We start from the raw sequence: 27,254 nt of genomic DNA on the forward strand, positions 1-27,254 counted from the left end.
TCAGGGGAACGCAAGATTCTCTGCAAATCACAAGCAAGACATACTGAAACAAACATAAATCTACCGTGAGTTTGAGATGTTTTCATCAGACAACTCGTCACACAGAAGCAGAAAAAAAGTTCTACAACCTAATAGGACTTCCTATTTTCCCATACATGCTTACCAACCAATTACATACAAAACCATAAATAACACAGTATTTGCCGTGCAATGCACACAACTAAAGGACAGATCCTTATTTTGGTTACACACTGGGAATAATCTTCAAACTAACCATAAGGTGTGCCAACGACTTTCAGAATGTGCAATGGATACATTGATTTCAAAGTTTATTTGGTGAATATAAACACAGAAATCTTTAATCGTCATCACTTCTCAGGAGAGAGGGTGGAGATACCTCTTTATGGAGTTAATGTCACATCTGGCACTTATTACCACTCTGCAAATGACCAACTGAGTAATTAAGTGTTTGCGTATGTGTGCTTGCGCAGTATGACATGAGTCTCACACAGCCGCCTGTTCCTTAGACAGCACGTGTAATCAATTTGGGGCTGCTCAGCTGCTATGATGCAATTGACTCTGGAATGTCCACATGACTTCCACTCAGAGGGGAAATCCAGAACTAACTCCAGTGAAATTGTGCACAAAGTCACATGTACAGACAAACACAGTATCAATGCTATTTACTAAAGATTGGCTCCGCAACAAACTGTTGAAGTCATGTGGAAATTTTTTGCTTTACAGAACCCCTTATGGAGTAAGTAATCCAATCATCGTGTGCAGTGGATTGCACGCAGCATGAGGGATGACGGCTGACTTGAATGGAAGAGCAACGTAGTATTCACGCTATTCATTCAAAAGTTCAGAGTATGGGAAATGTACAAGTCAGCCATGTTTTTGAGTCGAAAATAAAACTTTCCAGAATGATTACTTTGAGACTTGTGTCAGTGAGTTTTCCAATCTTGAAAATGCATTATTTTGAAGATGAAAATAAATGGGAAACACATTAAAGGTTAAGTTTGAAATATCAGCCACATCAAATGGTTACAGTTTACTTTCTCTCACCCTCCCTCTCCCGAGCTCAGTAAGCTACGGTGGCCTGCGCACCGTTCTACGGGTATGAAAACCAAATTCATTTTATTGTACTGCGAGTATATATTGGGGAAAGCATATTATGCTTTTACCACTATAAAAAAAAATGGAAATTTGGCCAAATTTTACTCACGGGGCCTTTAAAACACCCACATTTTTCATTCTCCATGTGAACTAGAAGCTACATGTCAACTTGCAAAGATGCATTTCTTTTCTCCATGATGAAAAAAACAGAATTTAGGCCTTGTCCCACTGGTCCATCCTGCAGGGACAAGCAGAACTCTCAGACAAGGAGTGAAAGCCGATCCTCCCATCAAAGCGATCACTCTTTCGGTTCTGTATCCGTTCACCCTTAGCTGAGGACCACTTAGTCTCTAGTCTTGACTCTCCCTGAGGAGGCTGACTGGCCCCCTCAGTCATTAAGATAGTAGAAAAGATAGTTAGAGGGTTTTATACGGTGCAGTTTCAATTTGATCTACATTTTAGATAATTAGGGGTGACCAAAAAAACATGTTGGAAAAAAATATATATAAGTGACTTACCTAATAAAGGGAATACTAATACTACAGACAGAATAACCATATATCAGTGATGATATTAGTCAGGTTACTACAGGTATAGTACATGGATGCATGAAAAATGCCTCCCTTGCAAGATTTTAATAATGCATTTAACTTTGAAATGTCATGCTTTCCACAGAGTGATTTTAACGTAGTGATGACAGCACGCTAGAGACTAGAAAAAGTTCCGCATTAACGGCGCTGTGTGATTTGAGACGAGCCCTCTCTGCCAAGGATCTCAGTGTTCCCACATTAAGACACATGTAAAGAGTACAGGAAATCCAGATGCACATAACAGGTGGTGCATACAGTGTGAAGCTTTTGTTGCCAGCTGGCAACATCTCTGGTGAGAACATATCAAGCTGAACCAGACCAATGCAACATACGCAGAGAGGCTTAAGATACAAATTCCAGGCAATGGTCAACTGGCCATCAGACATGTCTTAATGCTACAAGTATGAAACTAAGCAATCTAGTACTGTTAACTAATATATTAGTTATCAAGCAAAGTTATAATGAATGATGTTTAAAATCATCCATGCTAACCTTTGGAGACTTTTTTTTTTAATTGTTATTGCATGTTCAATATTTTCTACTGCTCCTTGTGGCAAAACAACACTGAATGTCTCAACTGTGGAATGAAAACATACTTTATCCATCCATTATCTTGACAAAGCATCTGATAGAGCCGCTGGTTCAGTCAAGTACCACCATTAACCTCACCTGCGCACCTTTCTCACCCTTGCCCTGAACTGTACATTAATTAGAGTAATAAAGACTTTATTATGATAATACTTAATATAATCTTAATAATATTAGCCTTTCTACCACTAGATGTCAGTATAAATTAATAAGAAATCAAAACAAAAAATGATAAATACTAATGCAAAGGATAAATGCATTGTCACTTCTTTGTGGTACCACGGGCAACGAGAATGTGATATTTAAGACAATGAATCAGCAGGACCGCTGACCGCTTTAAACAGCTGAGATGGACAGCGTGCGTTGAACTCAAGAGCATTCTTCACAGGAGCTACAATTTATTTATTTATTTCCATTTTGTTTCCATAGATTTAGCAGTGGGTTTGTTTTCAATTACGTAAAACTAGCCTAATTTATTACATGCATGCGTGTATGCACAGTGACATTTGCAAAATCTTTCAACCAAACCAAATTCCTGTTTGCGTTACTTCTAAGCCTGCTAAACTTGCAAACCAACCTAGAGCTGGTTTTAGAGGCAAGTCATTACCACTCCATAAGACCACTCTTACACAAAACCACAAGCACAGTCTTGCTAAGACTTCATGGGCATCAAAACGCAACTTGTGACCTCTTTAATGAGGACAGATTTTATCTGTGTTTGAATTTGTTTGTATCAAATATAGAGTTGAAACAGTGAGCGCTGCTTCCATATTTGGCAGCAGTCCTAAAGAAGGCCAGGAAGTGCCTTGGTGGAAAATGAACATTTGCCTTTGGCATCTACGTGGGGTCTCCAGGTACAGAACCACTTGTGGTGAGCATCAGGCATGTGGCATCATTTAGGAAGGGGGAAAAAATCAGCAGAAGGTAATTTTAAGAGACTTACCCAAATCATCACAGCAGACCTCCATGGAGTCAGAAGAACAGTCGCTAAGATCGTCAAAAGAGGCATCTGTATCTTCATGGACTTGAAATCTGTGGGAAAGAAAAAAACAACAACAGTTACAGTTGTGTTTAATGTGTCCTGAAAGAGAATGCAATCTGTGTGGCTTGTTATCGTCTTTTCTTAAAAAATTGGAAACGCTGCCATCACCTGAACCTGAAGGGAGCAACAGCCGCCATGTTGACTTTGCTCGGCTCACTTCCTCGCCGCTGCATGTTGAACGAGCGGTGGGGAGACTTTGGCTTGTTCCTTGGCACCTCCACTGGGTTGGAAATTTGCCGGTCCAGGTTGGATACGTTCCTCACCTCTCTCTGGACGTTGGCCGTCCTCGCGGTGGACACCCCGGGTATCTCGTTGCCGTTTGCACCTTTGGCGTACAGCAGATGCTCCCTCCCATGGCCCACCTGGACGTTGGTGGGGAGCGAGCACAGGGCATTGTCCCCGGCTGCATTGTCCACGCTCCTCAGGCGGCATCTCCCGAAGGTCCAGTTTTGGTTGGCGTTGCGTCTCAACTGCAGGTCCCGTAAAGCCTTGTGGCTTAGCGTGCTGGCGCGGAGATCCAGCGTGTCTTTGGAGCGCGGCGCTTGTCTCTTTGGCACCTGAGGACTGCTGTACGCCGAGCATGTTCCATCAGTTCTTCTGTGAGAATACAGGCCAGGTCTCTGCTGCAGCAGGTTGTTTTTTACAGGCGAGCCTCTTGTCGGCTCCTGAGCTGAGCAAACAGTGGACGGAGAGTAGGAGGGTCGAGGTTTGGCTGGGTGCTGATACAGGGACGCGGGGTTGGACGGGCCACTGTGTTGTACTTTGGGAGCCACTTTGGGCAACGGCATCATGCTGCGAGGTAGCGGCAGAGTGGAGCTGACCCCGTCATCACTCTGACTTTTAGACAGCACTTTGATGTTCCACGCGGCACTCATGGCTGGCGATGATCATTGGATCTGGAATAAGATAAGAAATGTTTGAATTTTGTCATGATTCACTTCAATGAGACTTACATCTGAGTAACACCAAGGTTTGGTTTTTTAGGAATTTTGGGACTTCAAACTTCTGCAAGACTTTTTTTTTCCCTCAGGTAATAAACAGTTAATACTTAAAAGTAAAAAAAAAAATATGATTTTATTGGTAAAATCTTAATATACTGCGCATTAAAAAAGGGTATACTCACAGTACAGTGAAAGTACTGTAACTTGGTTTTTCTACCCATAGAGAAAGGGTCTTGCTCCCAGTTAGCTGGCAACTTGCATCGCCATATTTCTAAAGAAGCCAGTGTGCACAATCCAGCCTGCCTGACAGCGCGTTTCGTAGTCAGGGTGAACGCTTGAATCCTCAAATAAACCAAGGAAGAGGAAGGTTAATAAGGTATCTAGGTTTGTGTGCATAGGCCCACCGTAGTTCACTGGCAAGCTTGGGAGAGGGAGGGTGAGCGACTGATCGCTGTAATCTAAAATCTGAGCATGAGATGGCAGAATTTTACACACTGTACTTGTAATAATATATCATTATTACACAACAGGGAAGGAGTTACACAAAAAAATAATATAAAGAATAAAATAAAATAAAAAAAATTCAAGAGTGAGATGTGTTTGCAGGGACCAGAGCCCTTTGCGGAGATCTCAAGTGTGTTTCACAAATGGACAATTGCAACAAAAAAACATTTAGTCTGACACTAAAGCAAAATCAAAATATTTCCCGTACGTTTTCTACGAGTCCCCCATGAGCTGTAGCAAAAAATCTCTGCAGATAGATTTATTTTGTTTCTTTTTGGACTCCAAGAGACTTCAGAGATGGATGTTTGGACCAGTTCACCTTCACCACAGTCCGCCTCTAGCTGTGGCTGCCAATCATGTCTCCCGGTGATTGGACACCAACATGAACCCAGTGAACTTCGCAACTCAACTTCACACAATCAGTCCAAGTGTGAAATATGATTCCTACAGGAGTAACATCACTGTCACCTTATTGAACATGCTGTAGTACAGATATGACTGATATTTTTCTGCATAACAGTGGCCAGAACTTCCCCATCCCCTATGTGACCCAGCTCTGAGTCTTCAGTGGAATTGTAAACTGCAGTAATCCCACAGAATCAGATATTTCCCATTCAAATTTGGGACACTTTCATATATGGCTCTAAAAGAAAAGAAAAAAAAAGACTTTTCGAAATGTAATAAAGTCAGTCTGAACAGGCATGCAACTGTTATCAGAATCCCGGGACAGTTTTATATGACTCCAAATCTACCTTCACCCTAATTGTGTGCAGGCAGAAATAACAAGGGGAAAAAACTATTATGGCTTAAAATTAGATATCTGTTTCACTGAATCCATTCACATTCCATCCACACACCATTCCATCCTTTCTGCAGTGGCAGTCACTGCAGAAAGGGCCGTGAATGCGATAAAGACCTTAAATATATTATTTTCCTACCTAACATTTCCAACATCTCCAACTGCACAATGACTTAAAATGGAACTGTAAACACGTGTGCTTCCATGCCCCAGTTTATTTTCAAAGAGTGCTCATGCTGTTCCATTTTCCATTTAATAAAAGGAAGCAAAAAAAATAAAAAAAAGTCCCAACTGTCTTTATTCAACACTACTGCTTTCAATATGAATGTAGTCTTCGTGACTTCATGTGAACGTACTGAAGAGCTTAGCTTTCATCACTATGTGTATCTATTGCATCAGTTAAGTTGCCTCAAGGTCTGAAAACCAGATTGGGCTTCAGTTCAAATCCTTTAGCTTTGAGAAACATGGCAATTGAAAAACCAGACTTTATATTAGTTACCCTTCAAGTGACCTTTGAGCTCAATCAAACAAACAAAAAAAGCCAAAAAATAGATATACAGTATCTACATATCAAACAGCAACAGCTGAGGAATTGAAAGGGCTTCTTGGTGGGGTCAAAGTCAAAACGAATCAAAGGGACGGTTGCATCTAAAATGACACCATATGCTCCGGCAGCTTTGCCTAATATATTCGAGGCCCCTTTGTCACAACCTGGGGTGCGAGACGTGCCGTGAAAGATGGTGACAGACTGACACCACTTGGCTCATCCAGCAGGAGATCGGCTCCTTTCAGTCCGAGCCAACACCGGCTGTTCCCACCCCGGCCCTGCAGATGGCACCACTCACCCCCATGTTGGGGGTCTCGGTGATCGGACTCAATCAGCTTCCCATCATTCCCCAAATATTACAAAGCGTATAAACTGAAAATTTCTGTTGTGGAAATTGTAATCATTGAAGGAGGAAAAAATTTCCCACGCTGATAGCGGAACGGCGTGCCATGTATTTCTCCGCTCTCTCTCAGCCAGCTGGCGTAAACAACATGGCACAGCCAAAGTAATCACAACACAGAGAACTATGTGCTTAAAGAGACAGCAAGGGACAGTGCACGCTGGGTGTGGAATGCACCTAACGTCACATCACTGTAGAGCAGTGTTTCTCAAAGTGGGTGGCGCGCGATATTATGACTTAGCGCACGTAACGCTCAACGTCATCCCGTGTGGCAGGTAGAAAATGTGAAGTTTTCGCATGACTGATGTTGATGTGGTCAATTTCATCAAAACAAGACCCCTGAAAGCGCTGCTATTCTTTGCACTTTGTGAGGAGATGGGAGCACAACATAAAGCTGTGTTGTTTCACAGGGAAGCCAGTTCCATGAAAAGTTTTCTTCCTCCAAGGTGGGGCGTGACAGAGAAAGTTTGAGAACCACTGCTGTAGAGTTTTTTTTTTTTTTAATACAGTTTGAATTCAGGTACTTTAGCCAGGCTGCATGAAACTCAGTTATGTTTCATATATAGTTATATGCATAAAATTAGGTGAATTTGCTACCAAACATAAAGTTTGTGACACAACGAAAAAATTAAATCGAGCAAAATTCATTATTTTTTGCCAGGTCAACGTGGCATGGTTTAAAGAATAAAGGCAATAAATGAAAAAGTAAATAATAAAAAAAAAAAAAGATGCATTATTCTTACCTGAAGCCCGACTTTACACAACATTCAGCACCAAGACAATGGACAGCAGTGTATTGCCGTGCGGACAAACCTGCCCTCAGCGGAGACTAAGGCCACACACTTCACAGCATGATGCAGTTTAAACTAAGTGATTTTAGACACACGTGCAGCTTTAAAAGGGAGCGGACGGGCTGATCATTGCTGGACAGAGACCAGAGTGAGAGAAGAGGAGGGGAAACTACGCGACCCAACCCCCTCAGCCATTAACAGCAGATGAGTCATCCCCTTCATCCCCCCCTTTCTGGTGAATTCAAGTTTGGTTTCTCCCTCGGGGCTCATGTGACAGTCTGAATGAGACTTTGAGCCCCTTTTCTTGCGTGCTGGTCTTTCAACATGCCATCATAAAAGCATCCATGGTGCAGCACAAGGCCCTCAAACTGCCTAACTCTTCAAAACCTATAATCAGCCCGAGGGCCGGACTGAGGAAGCAGCATGTGGACGTGGGATCATCTGGCTGTCTGGTGTCCGGTCGTCAGAGTATGCACTTATAAAAACATCAGAGGACTGTTTTAACTGGACTATATCTGGAACTCGTCAAGCTTTTAAAAGGCCTATTGTTATAATTGTTGTTTCATTTCAGATCAAGTGTGCCCTTCTGAAAGGCCTCCCCCTTCAGGCAAGAATGCATCCCGGTGGCGTCTGTGCTCCGCTTTTCCCTCATTCATAGATAATAGAGTTGAACGAGTGCATCATTATCTACATAATTCAATTTCCTCAAGACTGTGGCACTATCTAGTTTTGCAAGAGGCCTGATCCAATTTTTATTTTTAGCACCAAGTCCCAGATTCCTGATTTTCAAGTTTTTCTGAGGTTCCTCCTCTGTCGCAGAGGAATACTTTTTTGGGGCTCACGTGGACTGAGGTCAACTCGAATGATTTTAAGAGACACGGGAGCACAAAAAAAACACACACACACAAACCACACAAACAGAGAGACTAAATGCAAATGGTCTGCGGCAAAGCGCGTCTCTCCTTACATTTGGCTGAGGGCACATTGTTAGGTGACACTGGCCCAGAGTTTGTGTTTCCATTGTACTCTTTGAAAAAAAAAAAAAAATGAAAAATGAAAAAGTTCAGTTTTTCCCTCCAGCAACACTGGGCTTCAGTTGTTTGGCAAACTTGAACAGCAATAGACAAAAAAAAAAAAAAATGTTTTCTTCTGGCCGTTTCTTTCTTTAGACTTCCAGCATTATTTTTCCTCTTTGCCGTTTCATTTATGAGAAGAAACCATTCAAGAAGCATTCATTATTCACCAGAACTAAACAGTTGTTATAAATCAAGGTGTGTTAATGGCTCAGCGCCTTTGACACATCTAATAGACACACTTTACATCTAACAGCAGAAAAGTACATTTCAGACAGTGTTAATCATTTTTCCACCACTTGGACGAGAACATAGTGTAGTAAATGACTGCCTCTTTACAAGAAGACCAGCCCTTGTATATGTAAATAACCCTATTTTTATTAGCAAATGAAAACACATCAGTTATTCATTTTGTTAGTTCCATCCAACTAGATATTATTTTAATTATTCCATTTCGAGCCAGTTGAACCCTGTAAATGTTAGACATTGGGCCATGAAAGATTTTTAATAATATGCATGAGCATCATTTTGTGGCCATGAATGAGTTCAATGAATGAATGGCCTCCTACGTTTGATCGAGCTTGCAACGCGACATTCACAGCTGTTCGGCTTGATCACGTCAACGTCATGGTTGTACTCACTTGGCCGTGGGGTGCAACGTGAAAAGGTCACTGTATTACATGAACGGACTGTTTCACACTGTCAGAGCTGTGTCCCTGTGGTCTGCCTGGACAGCATCAGTTTTTCCAGCTGTGATGTGACAACATCTCTGCTGCTTGAACACACACGTTTTACTAGATTTTGAGTTCTGTCTAATTCCCTTGTCTTTTCCAGCGTCGGGATTATTAACTTTATCTTCTGGTTGGTTACGGAGTCTAATTGAATCACGGTGCACAGCAGCCACGCTTATCTTTGTGTGTTACATGCATCAGTTTGTGCAATCTGCACCACATGACTTTGGAAATATAATTTTGCCATCTTCTGTCAATAGTAATTAGTCAACAATCAACACAAATAAAAATATAATAGTGGCATAGAGTTTAAATCTTACTGTACTTTAGTGACACATGAGATTACAGCACACAATCAAACAGTGAGGATTAAACTGTTGGCACAATGTAAGAGTTTATCCCATTTGAGCCATTTTAAGTGATTAAGTGTGGTCACTAATGACATGACATCACCATCAACAATGGGTACTGCTTTAGCTTCAGGCAGATGTCAGAAACTGGCTCTGGTAAAATATTCAGAAAGCCGCAAATTAATGCCAGTAATGTTGCTATATTTTGAAAATAATCTATAGAATTGATTATTTGTGCATTGGCTTCTGATTTTTTTTTTAATGTCAGATACATCACAGTAGATAATACTAGTGTAAAAATGTCCAGCACCATCAAAAGAAATGTTTATCCTGGGGACCAAGTTTCCACTCGCCATTGCTTCCACAAAGTAAACAAAGTAAACTATAGGTTTTAAGAGCAAACACCGCAAATATGTACGACAACAACTTTTTTTGCGCCACAATCAAACTAATCCTGTCACAATCCTGTGTCATCATTGACATTCTGGTCATTTGACGGATTTATTATGGTTAAACATTACTTAAACAGTAGCTGCTTATTCAAATGAAAATGACTGCAGCTTTAAGGCTTGTTAGGGTCAGTGAGGCCCTTCATACGCAACATCCCTGGCTATTTCACTCCACCGCTGTAGCATCAATTATTGCTTTCTAAACAACATCAAAACAAAAGTGGGCACTGCCCCAAAGGATGGGAAAAAGAAGGAATATGGAGCGGCCCACTGAGCACGTTGGCATTGGAAAGTCTCATATGCACACCGCAACAACCAACCTCAGCACTTATACGCGGCTGTTACACAACTGACACAGTTCTCCGGGGTGAGCAGAGGCTCATGTAGGAACGGGAAGGCAGCCTCCACACCGTGCTTGCAGTGCTGTAGTGAGTCGAAGCCTTTGCACTTGTCTGTGGCGACCCATCCAACTGGGTCATGATGGACAAGAAGGAGAAGTGTGTCAGAAATAACTCTGGAAAATGTGCAACAACGCCGACACCTAAAATAGTTCACGAAAAACCCTCTTTTACACTCTCATCCTGGACGCGCCAAAGTCGAAAAATAAGTACAAAGTGCTTGTCGCTGTTATTTCTCTGGCTCCTATTTTATGAATGAAGACTGTGAATGGAGGAAAAAGGGGGAGCTATTTTAAAAAACCTTTTAATAAATCAGACCCTGCATTGTGATTTTACCATTAGGTGGCAACAGTGACTCGGCCTGTTGAATGGAGAACAATGGGGAAAAATACAGCATCATAATTGATCACGTTGAGGTGACACACTGTTGTCTCATGTCTAGCACTGACATGAGTGACTCCACCGACTAAATATGAGTGATATTTAGTCGATAGTTTTTAATCATACAAATGAACCTCAAGCTTATCAGTGAAAAAGTACATACTTAATTTGCCTATTCAAACTATTTAGAAATTGCATACTGAAACAACTCATTTTAGAAATAAGGCATTAATGATGTCACAAAGGACAGTGATACTTCACCAAGGTGTGTGTGTACCGCTCCCTGAGACCACCACATTACTTCTCCGTTTTTGTCTCCTTCCAAACTTGTGAAAAGCCACAGCATCGGTTTCAGGACAGGGAGCTAAAACCAAGTGTTTTTGTTTACTTGTTTTTGAGAAGGAGGGGGAGGAGACGGAGGAGACGGAGGAGGAGGTGGTTGTAAAGGGCGTCATAAATATGCCATTTTATAAATATTTGTGAAGTTTTTGACTAACGATTAATGTCAGACCACTTCACTGGAGTCTGAGTTTAAAAAAAAGACCAGGAAATGGCCATAATATTGGAGCTTTATCTCGATCTTTGAGCCACAGCATAAGAGTCCATGTTGCAAAGATCACCCCTGGCAATTTTACCAAAGTCTATATATTTTGTACATCGTCTTTCAAGCAACCCTGGCAGACCGGCACTTCCTTGTTAAGCCTGGCCACCAGTCTGACTAATCTATTTTTACACGCCCAGCTTTTTATGGACTGCATAAAATATGCATTAGGCTTTGCGAGGGCAGCACACGTGTCATTTTGGGTTAGCTTAGGTGGGACCTGTCTGCTGCTGGAGTGCCTGAGTGGACTAAACTTTCCAAACCACATGCACACGTGCACGCGCACACGCAGTTGAATTCAGGTCACTTTGCAACGTGGCACTCAGGAGGTAAAAGTAACAACACCATTTTAGGTAATTCCCCCAAATATTTTAAAACATTCAGTCATTCAAAGAGAAAAACAAAAAATCTGTGCGCTTCCATGTGCATGAATCAGGATTGTTTTGAACATTTGGATCATCTGTAATCAAGGTTTGCGCAGCAGCTACAAGTCACCACAACACATGTGGCAAAAGCAGCAGAATGAAGCGGGGTCGGAGGCTCTTCAAAGCGTCAGCTGGAGCCTCGGAAAAAGGTTTTGGACATGATTCCGGTTGCCGAGAAGAGAGAAAATCACGACCTTCGCAGCCCTTTTCCACCACTATAATAGAAGCTCTCTTCCCACAAAACACTATTTCTGTGTTGTTACCACAGCGGAGGATGACATTAAATTTAGCCGAGTTCAAATGTTCACCAACTTGCATACGTGATAGGTCTGTTCTATTGGCAATGACATCACCCTCCATTAGCGGTATTCCCAGAGCCAGGCGCAGCCTCCCTGAAATTCAATTAGTTTATGGTTTGTGTTTTGCGCATCAGTGTACACTCGTGCTGGTTAAAGAGTTGCAATCTGCTGTGGCAGAGCCCAGAATTTGTTTTCAAACTGTTTTGTACTTTGATTTTAAATCACAAATGACACGTTTGTGGCATAAACACTTATTTAGCTGTGAATGGCCTGATTATTCCTACAGCCCACCAAGTCACTATATTTTTTTCTCATACACTGGTTTGGATTAGGTAACTTCAGGCTATTTTCTAATGTTATTTTTGACAACTCTGGTGCTGTCAGTATGATCATTCTGACTGCTAACCATCAGTCTGAAATTTGCTTATAGCCATAGCTACAAGGTCAGAAATAATTCTTGTCAAGTACTGTCCGTGAAGCATTTTTTGAAAGGAATGACACATTTATTAAGAGTTTTCGCCCGAAATGTCAGTTTGCGTTTAGCTGACAAGGCTGCGGCAGTTTCTTGTTCTCTACTTCTCACTGACAAAAATCAGAGTAAATTATACCCCTTGAATACAGACTGCTTTGACAAAAAGGCTAGTGGCTCAGGGAAGAGTGGAAGATGCTGTCCATCTTCCACTCAACCGCACACACGTTCTGAAAAACAGTCGGCAGGAAAACAACACAGCCTCTGGCAGCTGCAAACACAAACCTGGATGATTTCAGCAACAAAAAAAAAATAATCAAATTTATTCCACTCGTACCTTTACAAAGTAACTATCGGATGACGATTTTAACGAAGAAGTAAACAATGTGCATATGTGCCTAATATTTTTTTTAAAATGCATTTTTTTACATTATGTCCATGCATCTGAACTAATGATAAAAACTTCCTCAGGAATCACTCTATTTTGCGCCTTTTTTAAAAATACAATAAGGTACCAGCAAGAAAGCGATGATGAGGGTACCTCGGTGTCCATTGTTTGATCCAGAGGGAAAGTAGCTTGAGTTTCAGCCCTGAGGCAGCCACACAGTAAACACTGGTGCATAGCAGCACATCCTGCTGGCTGAGCACATTAACTACTGTCCCCAGCAGGACAATAAAAGCACAGCGCAGTCTTTACAGGGACCAGTTTGTCACCTCCGTCTTTGCTCTCATACACCTCCCTGTCCAGCTCAATCCCAGAGCACTTTTATCATCCAATCACTGCTGAGTGACTGGGCTTACACTCTGTAACACTGACACTGCAGTGCAGGGATGCAGGATGTGGATTAATAAATGATCGGCCTGAAAATGCAAAACTTTATAATTGCCGATTGCAGCATTTTTATGTATAAGTTTTTTTTTGTTTTTTTTTCAAATTGAAAAAAAAAAAATGCAGCGTTGTCCTGCTCAAGGTTGTTTGTTTCTTACAGCTCTTTCTCAGAGACAAACAATGAAGGCTCTTTTCCATTATTCCAAAAAAAACCTGCATTTGCATTTCTTTCACTGGCTGGTGCATAATGTAAGAGTAACAAACATTATCTATTAAATGCAAGTTGTGAAGTTGCAGGTCACCGCTCAGCAGACTAGTATAGAACCAATAAAGTTCCCTTATAACTGTCAAGAAAAGTGACACACTAAAACAGGAGTAAATCATACCCAGATATTGACAAGTCAGCAAGAATTGCAACTTACCCACAATGAGAAGTCAGTGATGCGATAGCAGGTGTAGGGGAAGCTGAATGATGAACATTTTCCCCTCAGACATCCATGTCCGTGCAGCCCTCCGACGCTCCACGTGCAGAGGGGATGCTGCGGTCGCCAGCTCAGGTGGGACGGTAAAAACCCTCCCTTCCAGCCCAGGCAGCACTGAGGACGGAACAACTTTCAACCTCCGTCTCACATCCGCATCAAAAGTGGGGGCTGCTCCCCTCCCGCTTGCATAACGATCCCCAGGACAAGATCTTCCGACCGCAGACAACTAACGAGCTCCTCTGCCTCCCTGACTTACAAACGGGGTTGCTGCCGTTGCATCCAGTCCCATGCTCTGTAGAGCCAGAAACTGGGCCATGTAACCTGGTGAAAAACTCGCAGCACAGAACCGGGCAGCCCTCCGTCCTGCGCCGCGGCTCGGCGGCTCGCGTATGCACCCTTTCCGCCTGCCGCTCAGTCACAGTCCTGAGTCACAGCCAAGAGGCAGTGAGGCGGACTGATTCAAATTGTCACTGCAAGTTTGTGTTTGGCTGCCTGCGGGGGCGCAGCAGCTTCCCTCTGCGGGGGGGAATGTGGGCCAAGGGAAGGCCGACTCGGAGGTGTTAGAAAAAAAAACAGCGAAGCAATGACATAGCGACATCATGGACTCGTAAACACTTTCTTCCCTTCATATAATCTTTGAGGAGTGGATTACAAAGTGCCATCAAGCCGAGGGCCAGACGTCTCAAAAAAAAGGTGACTCACAGGGCGCAGGGCGCGCACACGTGGCGGACTCCAGGCCAAATTTAGCGCTGTTTTTCAGCCACGAGCTGCGAGGCAACAGGGTGACCTGATGATGGGGTTTTTTTCTTCCGCTCGCTTTAGCAAATTTGACCCTTCTTGAGAGAAATGTAGAAATTGAGCTGCGGCGTGAGCGGAGCACACGAGGCAAGATGACTAACTGCTGCAGTTTGTGAATTAGAGGCTTCCGCAGGCTGCAGATAAGCAGTCTTGTGAAGATTACTTGCTTGGGTTGATTGGCTAGAATTATAATCTACCCCGTCGAAAATGTAATGGTAGCGTAACTATTTCCGTTACTTTTTTTAAAAAAGTAATGTAACTAAACTGCATTTGATTGCTTTTCTAAATTTTGAATAAATGTTCTCAACTGTTTAGACCTGACAGTGTTGAGCTGTCAGCAGTACCCAAAAACAGCCATAACAAGGTCAAACTGCGTCTCTGTACCTTTACATGAAACTCCTTACTCCCCAACACTGCAAGTAAGTGAGGATTGTGGTCAGAGATGTGCAGTCTGAACACGGGAGTGATCACAACATTGTAATAATCTGCACGTCTTGTGCACATACACACACATACACAATATGCTGTCTGACCTTCAGAGATACGGAATATTAATCTACACAGTCTTTAATCTGACCTGGGTGTAATTGCAGTTTAATTAAGAGGTGCGAGATAAAGAATCAGCATGGTTCACGTGTACGTGAAATGAATGGATAGAAATAATGAGACGTTCCCGGACGATCTGATAGAGCTTGCGATGCCCTGGAAGATCAGGACATTGAGTGCTATCATGTTTTGCTGTGGTGTCCTAGGGGTTAGATTAACCCAGCGGTGGGCAAACCTTTGGATTGGTGGGCCACAATAGGTTGTAAAATGTGACAGAGGGACAGGAGCAGATGGATGGAGTGTTTTGGTGACCCACCTCATCGGAGGAAAACATATATTATGGTACATGTCGAAAACACATGCTTTAATGTCTATTGAAAATTAACCAAACCAAAGTCACAATGAAATATTTGTTTTTTTTAAGGCCCATGGTATTTGGCTCTTTATGGAAAAGACTCTTAAAAACTGAAAGCGTGGATGAAATGCAGCTATCTTACAACTTATTGACTATTAATAATATTAATCTAAATTCTTCAAGATCACAGGGCCAGGTGAAAAAGCTTAGCGGGCCGCATATGGCCCCTGGGCCGTAGTTTGCACCAAAGCGCATGAATTTAAAGACATACAGTGGAGGAGTTGAAAAATAAATTTGTGCAATTACTGCTATTAGTGCTGCGTCTTGGTTTGATCTGCACATATGTTGGGGCAACTTCTTACTTTTCATTTTTCTTGAAAATAATAGTGCAAATCGTAATAATACATAGTACGCTTTTAATATTACATCTGGAAATACTTTTGTACTTGCTGTAATGCTTTAAGGTGCAACTGTAAGAAGCTAAAGATCCTGAGAGACTGGGGAGGAGTGACTGAAGTATTGCCATTTTGATCCGCTAAAGCCCTGAAAGGGAAATCTGGGGAACAATGTTTTTTTTAAAATAATAATTAAGTATTTATTTTACTGCCATGCTCTGCTTGATGTTCCTCCATCCTAATTCCACTCACTCAATTCACGCCATATTATTGTCCCGGTATGAACCTGCCCTGGCTCTCTCTGCTGCTGCATCCTAAAAAATGAACAAGAGTCCATTTGTTTTCAATGGTTCTTTGACAGAAATGGAACCACATTTCCGTCGAGACTGTCCATCATGACATGGACAGTTTTGACCTCCTCCCTCCTCCCACTGCTGACTAAACTCTCGCTCCACGCCCCGTTACGCCTCGCCTCACGGCTGACTGACACCTCGGCGGCGCGGATCACGTCAAGCAGTTCGCGCGAGACAAGGCAACCAGGGTGTGTCTCAGCGGCGTCACCCCGGCTAAAATCTCTGCACAAATGTGACCTCTACTGACACATTTATGAAACTGCGTGCCCTCTCCTCTCGTTATGTGCACGGAGCTGCGCGTGCTGCAGAGCGGGAGTCAGCAACACCAATCTGCTGCTGGTCGCATGACAGACCGAGGGGTCTTCTGGCTCTGGTCCAGCCAGGCGGCAGTCATTCTGTCCCTCAATACAATTATCTCCCCCCCACCCACCCCCGAAATGCATCTAATAACCGTTACTGGAGGAACGGAGGTTATATTTTCACGTCCCGATCCATCAAAATCACATTATGTCAATTACCGCTGACATTTTTTTTTGAACAGTTTGCCTGTGTTTCCTCACACAAAGTGGGTCAAAAGTTGTTGAGATGCTCCATTCAGATGAGTTAGTGTTTTATTCTGGCGGGGTTTTTAAAACACTGTTTCAAGGAACATTTGGGGCAGGGCATTGCGTGTCACATTTGTTATTATATTTCATTTCTTTACATTACAAATGACATATTACATCATCATTATCATTTTAAAATTCAAATAAATGTAAATTTAATTTAGATATTATCACTATTACCATGATTATTGCTATTATTATTGTAATTATTATCAGTATTATCTGCTCATCCTCATCATCCAATACTTTGCATGGACTAAACTAGTGCATGCCTTTTCTTCATTACATCCAACATTTCTTTTAATAATATATATCATAGAAACCCTAAATACTGCATTTAGTGTTTATATAAAAGGGCAATATTTACAAATCATAAGGGGTCAAATCAAATGAATTGCTCACTTATGCTCATTATCAGTTGAAACGCACACTTCATACTAAAATTAGCCGTCCTCAGATGATTCTGCCAGTGCAAACACAGAACCACATGGAAATCAGCCACAGTGGATTACGGCTCCATCCTGCACAAAAGCCCAACACAGCTAGTCGCTTAAGCAAACACATCCTCAGCATAAAGTCAACTCACCTCCTCCAGCTCTTCCTCCTCACCACCTGACAACTTGGAAGAAGCTTCTCAGCTGCCAGAAAGAGAAAAGAACCATAACAAGGGGAGGGATCCTGGCTCCAAGTCAGGTCAAAAGCCAAAAAGAAAAGAAAACAAAACAAGAGAGGCTGTGCAGAATTCCAGCAGACTTCTTCCTCCTCCGTTTGGTTAGCGGATGGTCCTCAGCCCAGCTGGGTGCCTCTCTGCCTCCTCGCTTCTTATCCTCTCGCCGCTTCCTCGTGGATTAGACTCCGCCGAGCCTCTGCCGCTCCCCTTCCCCGCTCTTTTTCCCGCACCCCTTCATGAGCATAATCACATGTGCGCACGCAGCGCGACTGGCCGAGGCGGACGTCCACCGAGCGGAGACAAGAGGGCTAGTGTTGGCCGATCACCGGCTATAAATAGGCTTCTTGGGTCCATCACTGTCTCTTCCTGTGATGCTGAAGAGGCTGGAGGGCAGAGGAAGGCAGCGGCGTGCAGCATCACTGTCTGCCGGCTTCAACCACTGACCCCTCCTCCCATTCTATCGACCACGGCTCACTTTCACCTTTCCCTGAGCACCAGCGCTTTGTCCCAGAGACATCTGAGCTGCTGGAGAAGCTGACTATTTGATTCTTTTGTGATGGAATTAAACGGATGGGATAAAAGCTTCATATTACATTTGGCTTTTCATTCATTTATTTATTTAATTGTTGGTGGATTGTTGCATTTTTCCAAACCAGAGAGCTGTTTTTTTCTTTTTGTTTTGGGGGTCGTCTGGGGATTTTTTTGTTGGTCTTCACACTGACCACACATGAACACTTCCTATCAAACATAAAAGGTCATGTCATATGTGATTTGTTCTAATGAAGCAGCGCGAGCGGCGACTCCTCTACCTGCGCCGGAGCTGAATGTCAAAGGCCAAAAATCAAGAGCAAAATGTCACCCGTCGTCTGAATGTGGTCATTTTTCTGATGATGAAAAAAAAACAATAGTCACTAAAAAGTCAGTCTTCAGACATAATTAGTTTAACAAGTGGAGAAAACTGTACATCTCTTGTGCGGTTAAAAATCTCACAATTACAAGCTATTCAAGTGTTGTGAAGTATTTCACAGGACAGCTATTCCTCACCTTCAAATTCTTTTTATGTTTAAAAGGAATTGAAAAAAATGACTAAAACAGAAATGACATATAATGATGTATTTTGCTTCATAGTGGAATTCAGAAAGTCCACATTAATCCCTTAATAAAGAGATATGTAGCAGCACAGTTAACTTTGTTAAAAAACAAACATATATATGTATATATATATATATATTTTTTTTTATATATATACATATATACACACACATATATTTAATCACACTTTTCATTCCTCCTGCATCGACTGTTTGGGATAATTTCCGGGTATTTTCTTCAACTCCACTTGAGATGTAACAACTGGAAAACTGGAATCTGGTTGACGTCACTTTGTGGAGCAGAAAATCGAGATGCATTGTGGGAAATGTAGTCAGTGCACATTACACTTTCACACCATCCATACGTGGCATTTGTGATTTCAGCTCTGATGAAGTACAAAGTCAAATAAGGCATAAAACTCTGTAACTCCACCAATAAACACATTGGGCTGATACATATCGAGTTGCTTGCCCCTCATTTTCTCCACGTCCACCCTGAACTACTCCCACACTGGCTGTCTCCTCCTTCAGCTGCACACTTCTCTCCATTCCTGACTCCAAACTCCTCCCTGACTGTCAGCCTGGCGACCGCTCAGCCTCCCTGATCTTCTCGCGCAGACCACTGATCCCCCACAACTCATCCCAACATCGCAGTCTGGAGCAGCGCTGCCCCACAGTGCAGGTAGGTGATCTTTAAGCTGTGGATATATCCTACACATGTGAGGTGAAGGTTTGGTGATAGAATAACTACCCAGTTCAGTTTCAGCTGGCATAATGAACCAACTTTAGATAACTGAAATATCGACGGAAAGTAATAAAAAAAAATAACTGCATTGTTTTTACTGATACTATCCCTCCACAGAGCATTTTTCAAAATTTTCTTCAGTCACTGAAAGACAGTTTAAACAGACTGCCGGGGTTGTCTGAGGTCAGGCCTGTTGATTACAAACTACAATGTGCAGAATTTCCTGTTTATCCACGAGGCTGCAGCATTGTAGCATGAGATAACATGATTGGATGAATGAATCATCACTCTGACACTGATGCTGTGTCTATGTATGGAGTTTGGGCGATTCTTTCAGAGCTCAACACCAGCAGATCCTTTGTGTTTTGCAACGAGGAACTAAGAGTCCCCCAGAGATCAAAATTTCCTGAAACAATGAAAGGAAAATAAGACGGAAGTAAAAAAAAGTTACTTTGCAGTCGCAGCAGGGTGGGGGCCGCTGCTTGTAAGAGTGACATAAGCGCGTTCCCAACCAGAGAGACACTGTGTATACAGTGGATGAAACACTGGGCTGTCCTGCTTACTTTCAGGATGCCTTTCGGAGGAGGAAACAAGTGCGGCTGCTGCCAGAAAACGGTCTACTTTGCCGAGGAGGTGCAGTGTGAGGGCAAGAGCTGGCACAAGTCCTGCTTTCTGTGCAGTAAGTGGAGAAGTTCTGGGTTGAGTTGCCTCATTCGTGGCCAAAAAGTCCTCCCTGGGTTGTAAAATGCCCCTGTGGAATGCAGAGTATTCGGCATCGGAGGAGGTATGAGACAGCGTTTGCAGGTTTTGATCTCACACTTCCTTATTTGGATCCAGTGGAAACACGTGACCAAGGCTGGGTCTTCCTTTTAAGGGCAGAGGAAGGTGCAGACACACTCCCTCCACAGCAGACAAGTATTTAACCGAGACGGCTAAGAACACAGCAGGCCTGCCAGCTTTGTTTTTTTTCTTCTGAAATGTCAAACATAGTTTGTGGCAATGGCACAGCAGACACGCAAAGAAGGAAAAAATACTCAGAACTGCTGCTGGGAGTGAAGTTGAAACATCTGATTATGACTAACAGGAAGGGAATGAATCTAGATGTCTGAATGTTCCTTTTTTGGTGCGATTTAAGTGGTCTGCAAGAAGAACTTGGACAGCACGACGGTGGCTGTTCATGTGGACGAGATCTACTGCAAGTCGTGCTACGGCAAGAAATACGGGCCCAAAGGCTACGGCTTCGGGGGCGGAGCCGGCACTCTGAGTATGGACGGCGGAGAAGGACTTGGAATCAAGCCTGAACAGTGAGGGCGGCCGCACTTCCTCTTTTTATTTCAACAGCCGAGACCAAACTGAGCCACACCAAGACTGACGCTCTCCCGTCTCCGGTTTCAAGCAGCCTCCCCCTGCTCGACTTTCCTCAGTGCTTCTCTCTTTTTTTCCCAAACAGACCAGCCCCTCACCGCCCTACAAACAACCCCAGTTCCTCGAAGTTTGCCCAGAGAGCCGAAGGCGCAGACGTTTGTCCCAGATGCGAGAAGACGGTGTACGCGGCGGAGAAGTGTCTCGGAGCCGGAAAGGTGGGAACGGGTCTCTTAGTGCTACACAGCGAGGTTGCCTTTGCCACCGCCGGTCAACGAGCACCTCTCTGCTCTTTCCCATCAGTCCTGGCATAAAGGCTGCTTCCGCTGCGGAAAGTGTGGCAAAGGCCTCGAGTCCACGACCGTCGCTGACAGAGACGGGGAGGTATTCTGTAAAGGTTTGTATCCAACAAGACTTAAAATCATTGTGGAAAATATTTAGAAATGTATCATTTACATCATATATTTGTCTTGGAAACTTATGTAATTGTGGCACATCAAAAAAGAAATGCAACTTACTGGGTAAAGTAGACGTGCCCTGAGATAATAGAACCTAGCACACGCATCATGACATCATCACAACCGATGATACTTTTATAGTGCTCTGCAGTCAAAGTGTTCGGGCTGTGGGGGGCTGGCGAGCTCTCACAATTGATTGCTGCTCAATGCAGAGCAGCAGTGCAGGCTCCTAATCACTTACACCAACATCATTTAGGTCAGCGGTCATGTGACCGCTCTTCCTCTTTGAATTCGTTCATGCTAACGGTATTTGTGTGTTAAATTCCAGCACCGCCGGTTCCAGTGGTTCACTGTCTCTGTTGTGTCTTCACAGGATGCTATGCGAAAAACTTTGGTCCGAAGGGATTTGGATTCGGTCAGGGTGCAGGAGCTCTGGCTCACTCCCAGTAAAGCCCGCAGCCTCGGCCCTCCTGGGACCGGCAGCTCCGCTCTGGATGTCTTGGCTTTCAGACGCTTTAGTCAATACGGAACCTCTTTTACTCCTCTGCCCTTTCACTCCGAGCTCGAGGCCAAACAGAAAGCGCAAGATTTGCGGTTTTCGGATGTGCTGTTCACTGTGCAGATTTTTCTCTCTTGGATTTTCACAATGCCATAAAACAAATGTTATGCTACATATTGAAAAAAAATATATACTATGTTTTTACAGCAACGTGCTTGTGGGTTAGTTGAACGAAAGGCCTTCTGGCTGAGAAGAAATTAAATATGACAGTAAAATATATATATATGACTGCGCTGCAGAGAGGTTTTGAAAGCTTGAAATAAAGATTTGAAGGGCTTTTTCAAGATGTGCAAAGAACACAACATAAGAAAAGGTAAAGAACAGAATTTTTTTTGTTTTTTTGAGTTATTGTTTTGTGTAAAGATGAAATCAGTACGTTTTTTAAAAAAATATAAGTGTCACTGAAGAACAGACAAGAAAGAGCGGTAGAAAAAAACCCCACAATAAACCTGTCCTTGCAACCATTGTCAATTGCCCACTAGAGGGCAATAGAGAGCCCTCATTTTAAAGTCTGACAGGGAAAACTTGTCTCAAAATAATGACACTTAATTACTTAAAGGTCTAGTGTGGAAAATTTTTAAGGAAGCCTGCCTGACAGCGCGTTTCGTATTTAGGGCACCTTTTAGCAGGGCTTCCTTAAAAATGGCGGCGTAAGATGGCAGCTAACTAGGAGCCAGACCCTGATTGCTCAACGTATATTCGTACATATATGAGAACCACTCTAAGGGTAGGAAAACCAAATGACTCAAAATTTTGCACATTGGAGCGTTAACGCACACAAAAAAAAAACTGATTTTCCTTTTTACACCTTAACTGTATTTTACCACTGACAGTACATCCCAGTCACAGCTCAAGCACCGGCAGCACCCTGTGTGAATTTGCGCATCATCGGGGGGAAAAAATTTTGGCTTACGTTAATACGATAAGTTCTCCTCGCGGACAGACGCTGAGAAATGCTAAAAAGCTGCATGTATTAAAATAGTACATAGATGTCTGCTGTGTGCCACGTGACTCAGTGTTCCTGGACACGGCTCACCAAACGCATGCGGCTTTTTGCTAATCCCGCAGCCACATATACAGTGGGATTGCAATCAGCGGCCATAAACCCAGCAGACGAGCTCTGACGGCGTCATGAATCAGCCCACGTATAGAAGCTCTCGTGCAAATTTACCAGCAATGATTGAACAAGCGAGAGCACGTAGCTAGTCTGTTTTTGTGCTCATACTGGTGCAATGTTACAAATAATACTCATCTACCGTCATCTTTAGGCCGTCACCACTGATTTACCACAGTGTCCGCAAATATAAAATGAATAGCAGCAGTTAATGTCTGAAATGTATGGCCTTGGTATGCAGGTGTCTTCAGAGTGTTGCAGATTTTGACCTGACATGTTCAGAACTCCACTGTGGCTGTAACGGTATTAAGGAAAATATGCAATGTCTTGAACTGCAGCGGTTGCAACATGACGCATAATAAATGCTTTGCAGTGTCCATGTGCCTGTGTGTGGAGCTATGTCAAAGGAGAGATGAACACACATTGCTGCAGCTTGTAAACCATCATATTCAACTAGCAATATGGTCTCGATCACTTGAGCAGACAAAATTTCAGTGCATTTAACTATATTTCATCCTAAATCGGCGACACGGTGGCGCAGTGGTTAGCGCTGCCGCCTCACAGCAAGAAGGTTGTGGGTTCGATTCCGGGGCCCGGGCCTGGGACCTTTCTGTGTGGAGTTTGCATGTTCTCCCTGTGTCTGCGTGGGTTCTCTCTGGGTTCTCCGGCTTCCTCCCACACTCCAAAAACATGCATGTGAGGTCAGTTGAACGCTCTAAATTGTCCGTAGGTGTGCATGTGAGTGTGAATGGTTGTTTGTTTCTATGTGGCCCTGCGATGAACTGGTGACTTGTCCAGGGTGTCACCCTGCCTTCGCCCTAAGACAGCTGGGATAGGCACCAGCAGACCCCCGTGACCATGAATAGGAATAAGCGGGTATAGAAGATGAATGAATGATCCTAAATCTGCCAATTCTCTTGTGTTTTTCGCCTTCACAATTCATAGAGTTAATATTTTGCTTCACGACATCAGCGGAAAACAACATCACTGACGTCTGAAGTAGGCCGGACTGAGACACTTTTCACTCCATCTAAAAATTGGCCATTTTCCGGTGAAAACGCTCATAAATATTGCAACACTTCCACTTCCACTGGATGCAAGTCATCAAGCTCCCTCCAGGAAAACTACAGTTGATATCAGTTCATACCACCACTCAGCAGCAAAGTCCGCCCTGTTTCAAATTCTATAGTTTCCACACCTTCGCTGTATTTCTTTTCAGCTGTGGCTGGGATCAAAGCTGCTGTGTCTCTAACAAGAATACATCTGTCTGGTCCACATTGGGACTTTCTTTAGCTGATGCAGATATTTAAATACTAAGTTGATATTGTACTAAAATGCTGATATTACACTTGCTATTCTTTGGGCTTTTGCAGCTGCTTCCGCTGGGGGATGTCGCACTTCATGAAATTTAACAATTCAATAATAAAAATGATGCATATGGTCACTTACACTTCCCTTGTGTATTGTGCCTATCTTGTAGTGTTCTACTTTGTAGTGAAAACAAAAAGTACTTGGCAGCAGCATTCGGCATCTTCTTGAACACACAAATATACACATGCTTAAAAACATTACGCCAATTTCTTTATTATCTAATCAGCCACAACGACCATTCAACCATTTTCTAGCATCCCTTCTCCTGAAATTAGGGTCACTGGGGCTGTTGGAACCTATTCTAAATCTTATCTTGGGGTGAAGGCAGGGCTGCACTCTGGATAAGTCACCAGTTTATCACAAGGCCACATAGGGAGATAAACATAAATTTGCATTCAGCTATGGACAATTCAGAGTTGCCTGTCTGCTTGTGTAATGTGTTTGGAAAGTGGGAGGAAGCTGGAAAATCTGCAGACAAAATATCTGTGACGCAAAGACTTGGACTTCCACAGACCTCTAGATTTAAACCTATACATCCAGCCAGTGTTCATAAGACATAGAGCACATAGACAGATCGGGGACCGCCCATCAAAGAGTGGCAGCGTCACATGGTGCTGCTGCTTTTTGTCTATGTTTAGGTGGTAGGCCTTAGCTAAACAAGAACACTGGAAACTGCATTCCTGTCTTAAAACCACGGCTTAGCTTTGTCTGCATCTATTATCCTAATCAGGCCAAGGGGGCCGCACAGTCTCGGGTGGGGCTATTGGGGACGGGAGGGGGACGTAGCCCACTGTCTCCAACGGGACTCTCGTTGACCGGGGACAGCCAGGTCGGCTGGCACGGCACACACAAACACTTTGCATAGTTTTGCCTCAGGACGGGAGGAACCGAGCGCAGCTTGAATGTTTCGAGTACACAGCCTCTGGTGGCGTCGATAAACAAAGGTGGTGTGCAAGCGAGCGGAGAGGAGAGCTTCAATAATACCCGAAGCAATACTAGAAAGAAAGAAAGAAAGAAAGAAATAAGAACTGGCTGACTGGGAAAGCTGAGGAAAATAAACACGGATGTTATTTACTCCATCCTGGCACGGCAACGAGGTTTCACACATGTTGTAAAGAAGCAGGGAGTAGAAATCTGTCAACACGACACAGGCATCACAATCAGTGCTACCCTGAGACCAGCCTCTCTCATCGCCAGTCTGTGTGTGTGTGTGTGTGTGTGTGTGTGTGTGTGTGTGTGTGTGTGTGTGTGTGTGTTGCTATTTAAGTCCCTGTGATAGAGAGGAGGGAGAGAGGGGAAGAGGAGATAAATATGCAGCTGCCTTTTTAACCTCCATCACTTTGTGTCTGTCTGTGTTGGCGGCAGAAACCCAAAGAGGTAAGACTCCGAATATCTTCCTCCGAGGACGGTTTGAACAAAGAGTCATATTACCTTAGAACTGGCTTTTGATCTGAAAACTCATATTCACTTTGCATGCAAATTTTAGTGGGCCTCTACTTTGATCTTGAGGTTTCTTAATGAGATGAAACTTTCAGTTAAACAAAGGACAAACTCTACTTCTAATACAAGCTGTTTCATTAACAGCTTCTCTTAAATCTTTGCTGTTTTAACTTCCATCAGATTGGTTTGCAGTGGTAAGATGGGCCATCCATTTTGAGCTCCTACAACTGAAAAGAAAGTTTTACCTCATCGCCTTTTCCAGGTTCGACAATCAGTAAATTCTAAGGCTTTCATAGTAAGGATAGTATTTTTGGTCTTGTTGCTTTTGTTTGCTTTCTAGATGGCTATTTAAAAAGCGCAGCATTTTAAATGCAGTTTTAAATGCAGTTTTTACCTCACAAAAAAATGTCACGAGATGATTTGTGTGTGTGAGTGTGTGTGTGTGTGTGTGTGTGTGTGTGTGTGCATCAAGCAGATGTGAATCTCAGAATGAAACAATTTGAAGTATCATAATGAATACTGCTGTTGACAAACATGCAGTTTGCTAGATTGACACATTGTTTTAGCCTATCTTTTTTTCCTCTTAGGTGAAAAGGTGTGTTTGCAGCTACATTTCCGACAAGGCTCCTTTTAAAGTTGGGGTCCCTGTCTATATCTGTGCTTTTTCCACTACAGATGATGGGGGAAGGGGAGGGGCTGAAAAGCGGAAAATGTTATCTATCTGGGATGGGTGGCCTTGGTTGCTCCTTGCTGTCTGCCATCGCTTTGCTCCCTGGCAGCTACAGCAACAGGGTCTATTACCACCACATTGTGGCCTCCGTATGAGTACAACATATAAGCAACATAAAAAACGTATCCTTTTTCTCAGGGCTTCAATATAAAATCTGCTGCATGAAGACTAGATTGGAATCATTTGACGTTTCTCTTTGCTGTCCGAGTGGGACTTTTAACACCACCTAGTGGACTGAAAAATTAATGAGTTTTATCATTGAGAAAGATTTTGCAAAAGATTTTTGTGTGCAAGATTTTGATGAGAACTTGAGTAATAAACTTAGATCTGATCCGTTCAATATTATCACACAGTGCTATATTACCGTACATTATTTCCCCATGCTGCCTGCTGTTAAGTTCCATCCTTTCAACACTATAGGGACGTTAACTGTGAGGTGGAATGCTTCCATAGTGGTACTAAGATAGATCCCAGAGTTGAGACCCACTGGGGAATCAGACCCTAGTGGTCCCTGAGTCATTCAGACTCAAACGCTTCTATTTTTGTCTCGCAGGGTGAGCTTTGCAAAGGGAAGATGCCCGAGAAAGCGTAAGTGTATTATGGTCTCACTTTTGTTTCCATGTCCAAATGAGATATCAGCTTTCATACAGCAAGCGCTGTTTATCAATAGACACTGAGGGGTGAAATTCAATCTCTCAAAGGAGGAAATTATCATGCAAATGGGTACTAATGCTAGATTTCCATGTGTATTGTCTGTCCTCTCTGTTTGCTCCCGACAGAATGGAGGTAAGATTCCACAAGACAACACATCAACAATTAATCATGCATTAATGATAATTTACTGAAATGCGAAAAAC

At 43.1% G+C, this 27,254-nt stretch overlaps 2 protein-coding genes across 3 annotated transcripts in view; one reads left to right on the forward strand and one right to left on the reverse strand.

Annotated features, from left to right (window-relative positions):
• The window catches only part of nav1b (neuron navigator 1b), a 64,244-nt gene extending 46,135 nt beyond the window's left edge, over positions 1-18,109 (reverse strand). For both annotated transcript variants that reach the window (XM_076024953.1, XM_076024952.1), the window contains exons 1-3: positions 17,444-18,109; positions 3,445-4,232; positions 3,238-3,326 (exon numbers count right to left, since the gene is read on the reverse strand). In XM_076024953.1, the coding sequence (XP_075881068.1) occupies positions 3,238-3,326; positions 3,445-4,211 (856 nt within the window). In that variant the 5' untranslated portion in view covers positions 4,212-4,232; positions 17,444-18,109. The remainder of the gene's footprint in view (positions 1-3,237; positions 3,327-3,444; positions 4,233-17,443) is intronic.
• Positions 18,110-19,145: 1,036 nt separating this feature from the next.
• LOC142887357 (cysteine and glycine-rich protein 1-like) lies at positions 19,146-23,231 on the forward strand. The gene is made up of 6 exons (XM_076024957.1): positions 19,146-19,300; positions 19,933-20,042; positions 20,499-20,667; positions 20,814-20,943; positions 21,029-21,122; positions 21,557-23,231. Exons 2-6 carry the CDS (start codon positions 19,934-19,936, stop codon positions 21,631-21,633), a joined length of 579 nt encoding a protein of 192 aa, XP_075881072.1. The 5' UTR covers positions 19,146-19,300; position 19,933; the 3' UTR covers positions 21,634-23,231.
• Positions 23,232-27,254: the final 4,023 nt, after the last annotated feature.

This window comes from Nelusetta ayraudi, unplaced genomic scaffold (assembly GCF_046127955.1).
Source record: "Nelusetta ayraudi isolate G7.1 ecotype Tasmania unplaced genomic scaffold, CSIRO-AGI_Nayr_v1 ptg000017l, whole genome shotgun sequence".
NCBI lineage: Eukaryota > Metazoa > Chordata > Actinopteri > Tetraodontiformes > Monacanthidae > Nelusetta > Nelusetta ayraudi.

Coding starts and splice junctions, on each gene's coding strand:
- LOC142887357 (XM_076024957.1), top strand. CDS start 19,934: ATGCCTTTCGGAGGAGGAAACAAGTGCGGCTGCTGCCAGAAAACGGTC. Junction 20,668..20,813: donor CTTGGAATCAAGCCTGAACA/GTGAGGGCGGCC, acceptor TTTCCCAAACAG/ACCAGCCCCTCACCGCCCTA. Junction 21,123..21,556: donor CGGGGAGGTATTCTGTAAAG/GTTTGTATCCAA, acceptor GTGTCTTCACAG/GATGCTATGCGAAAAACTTT.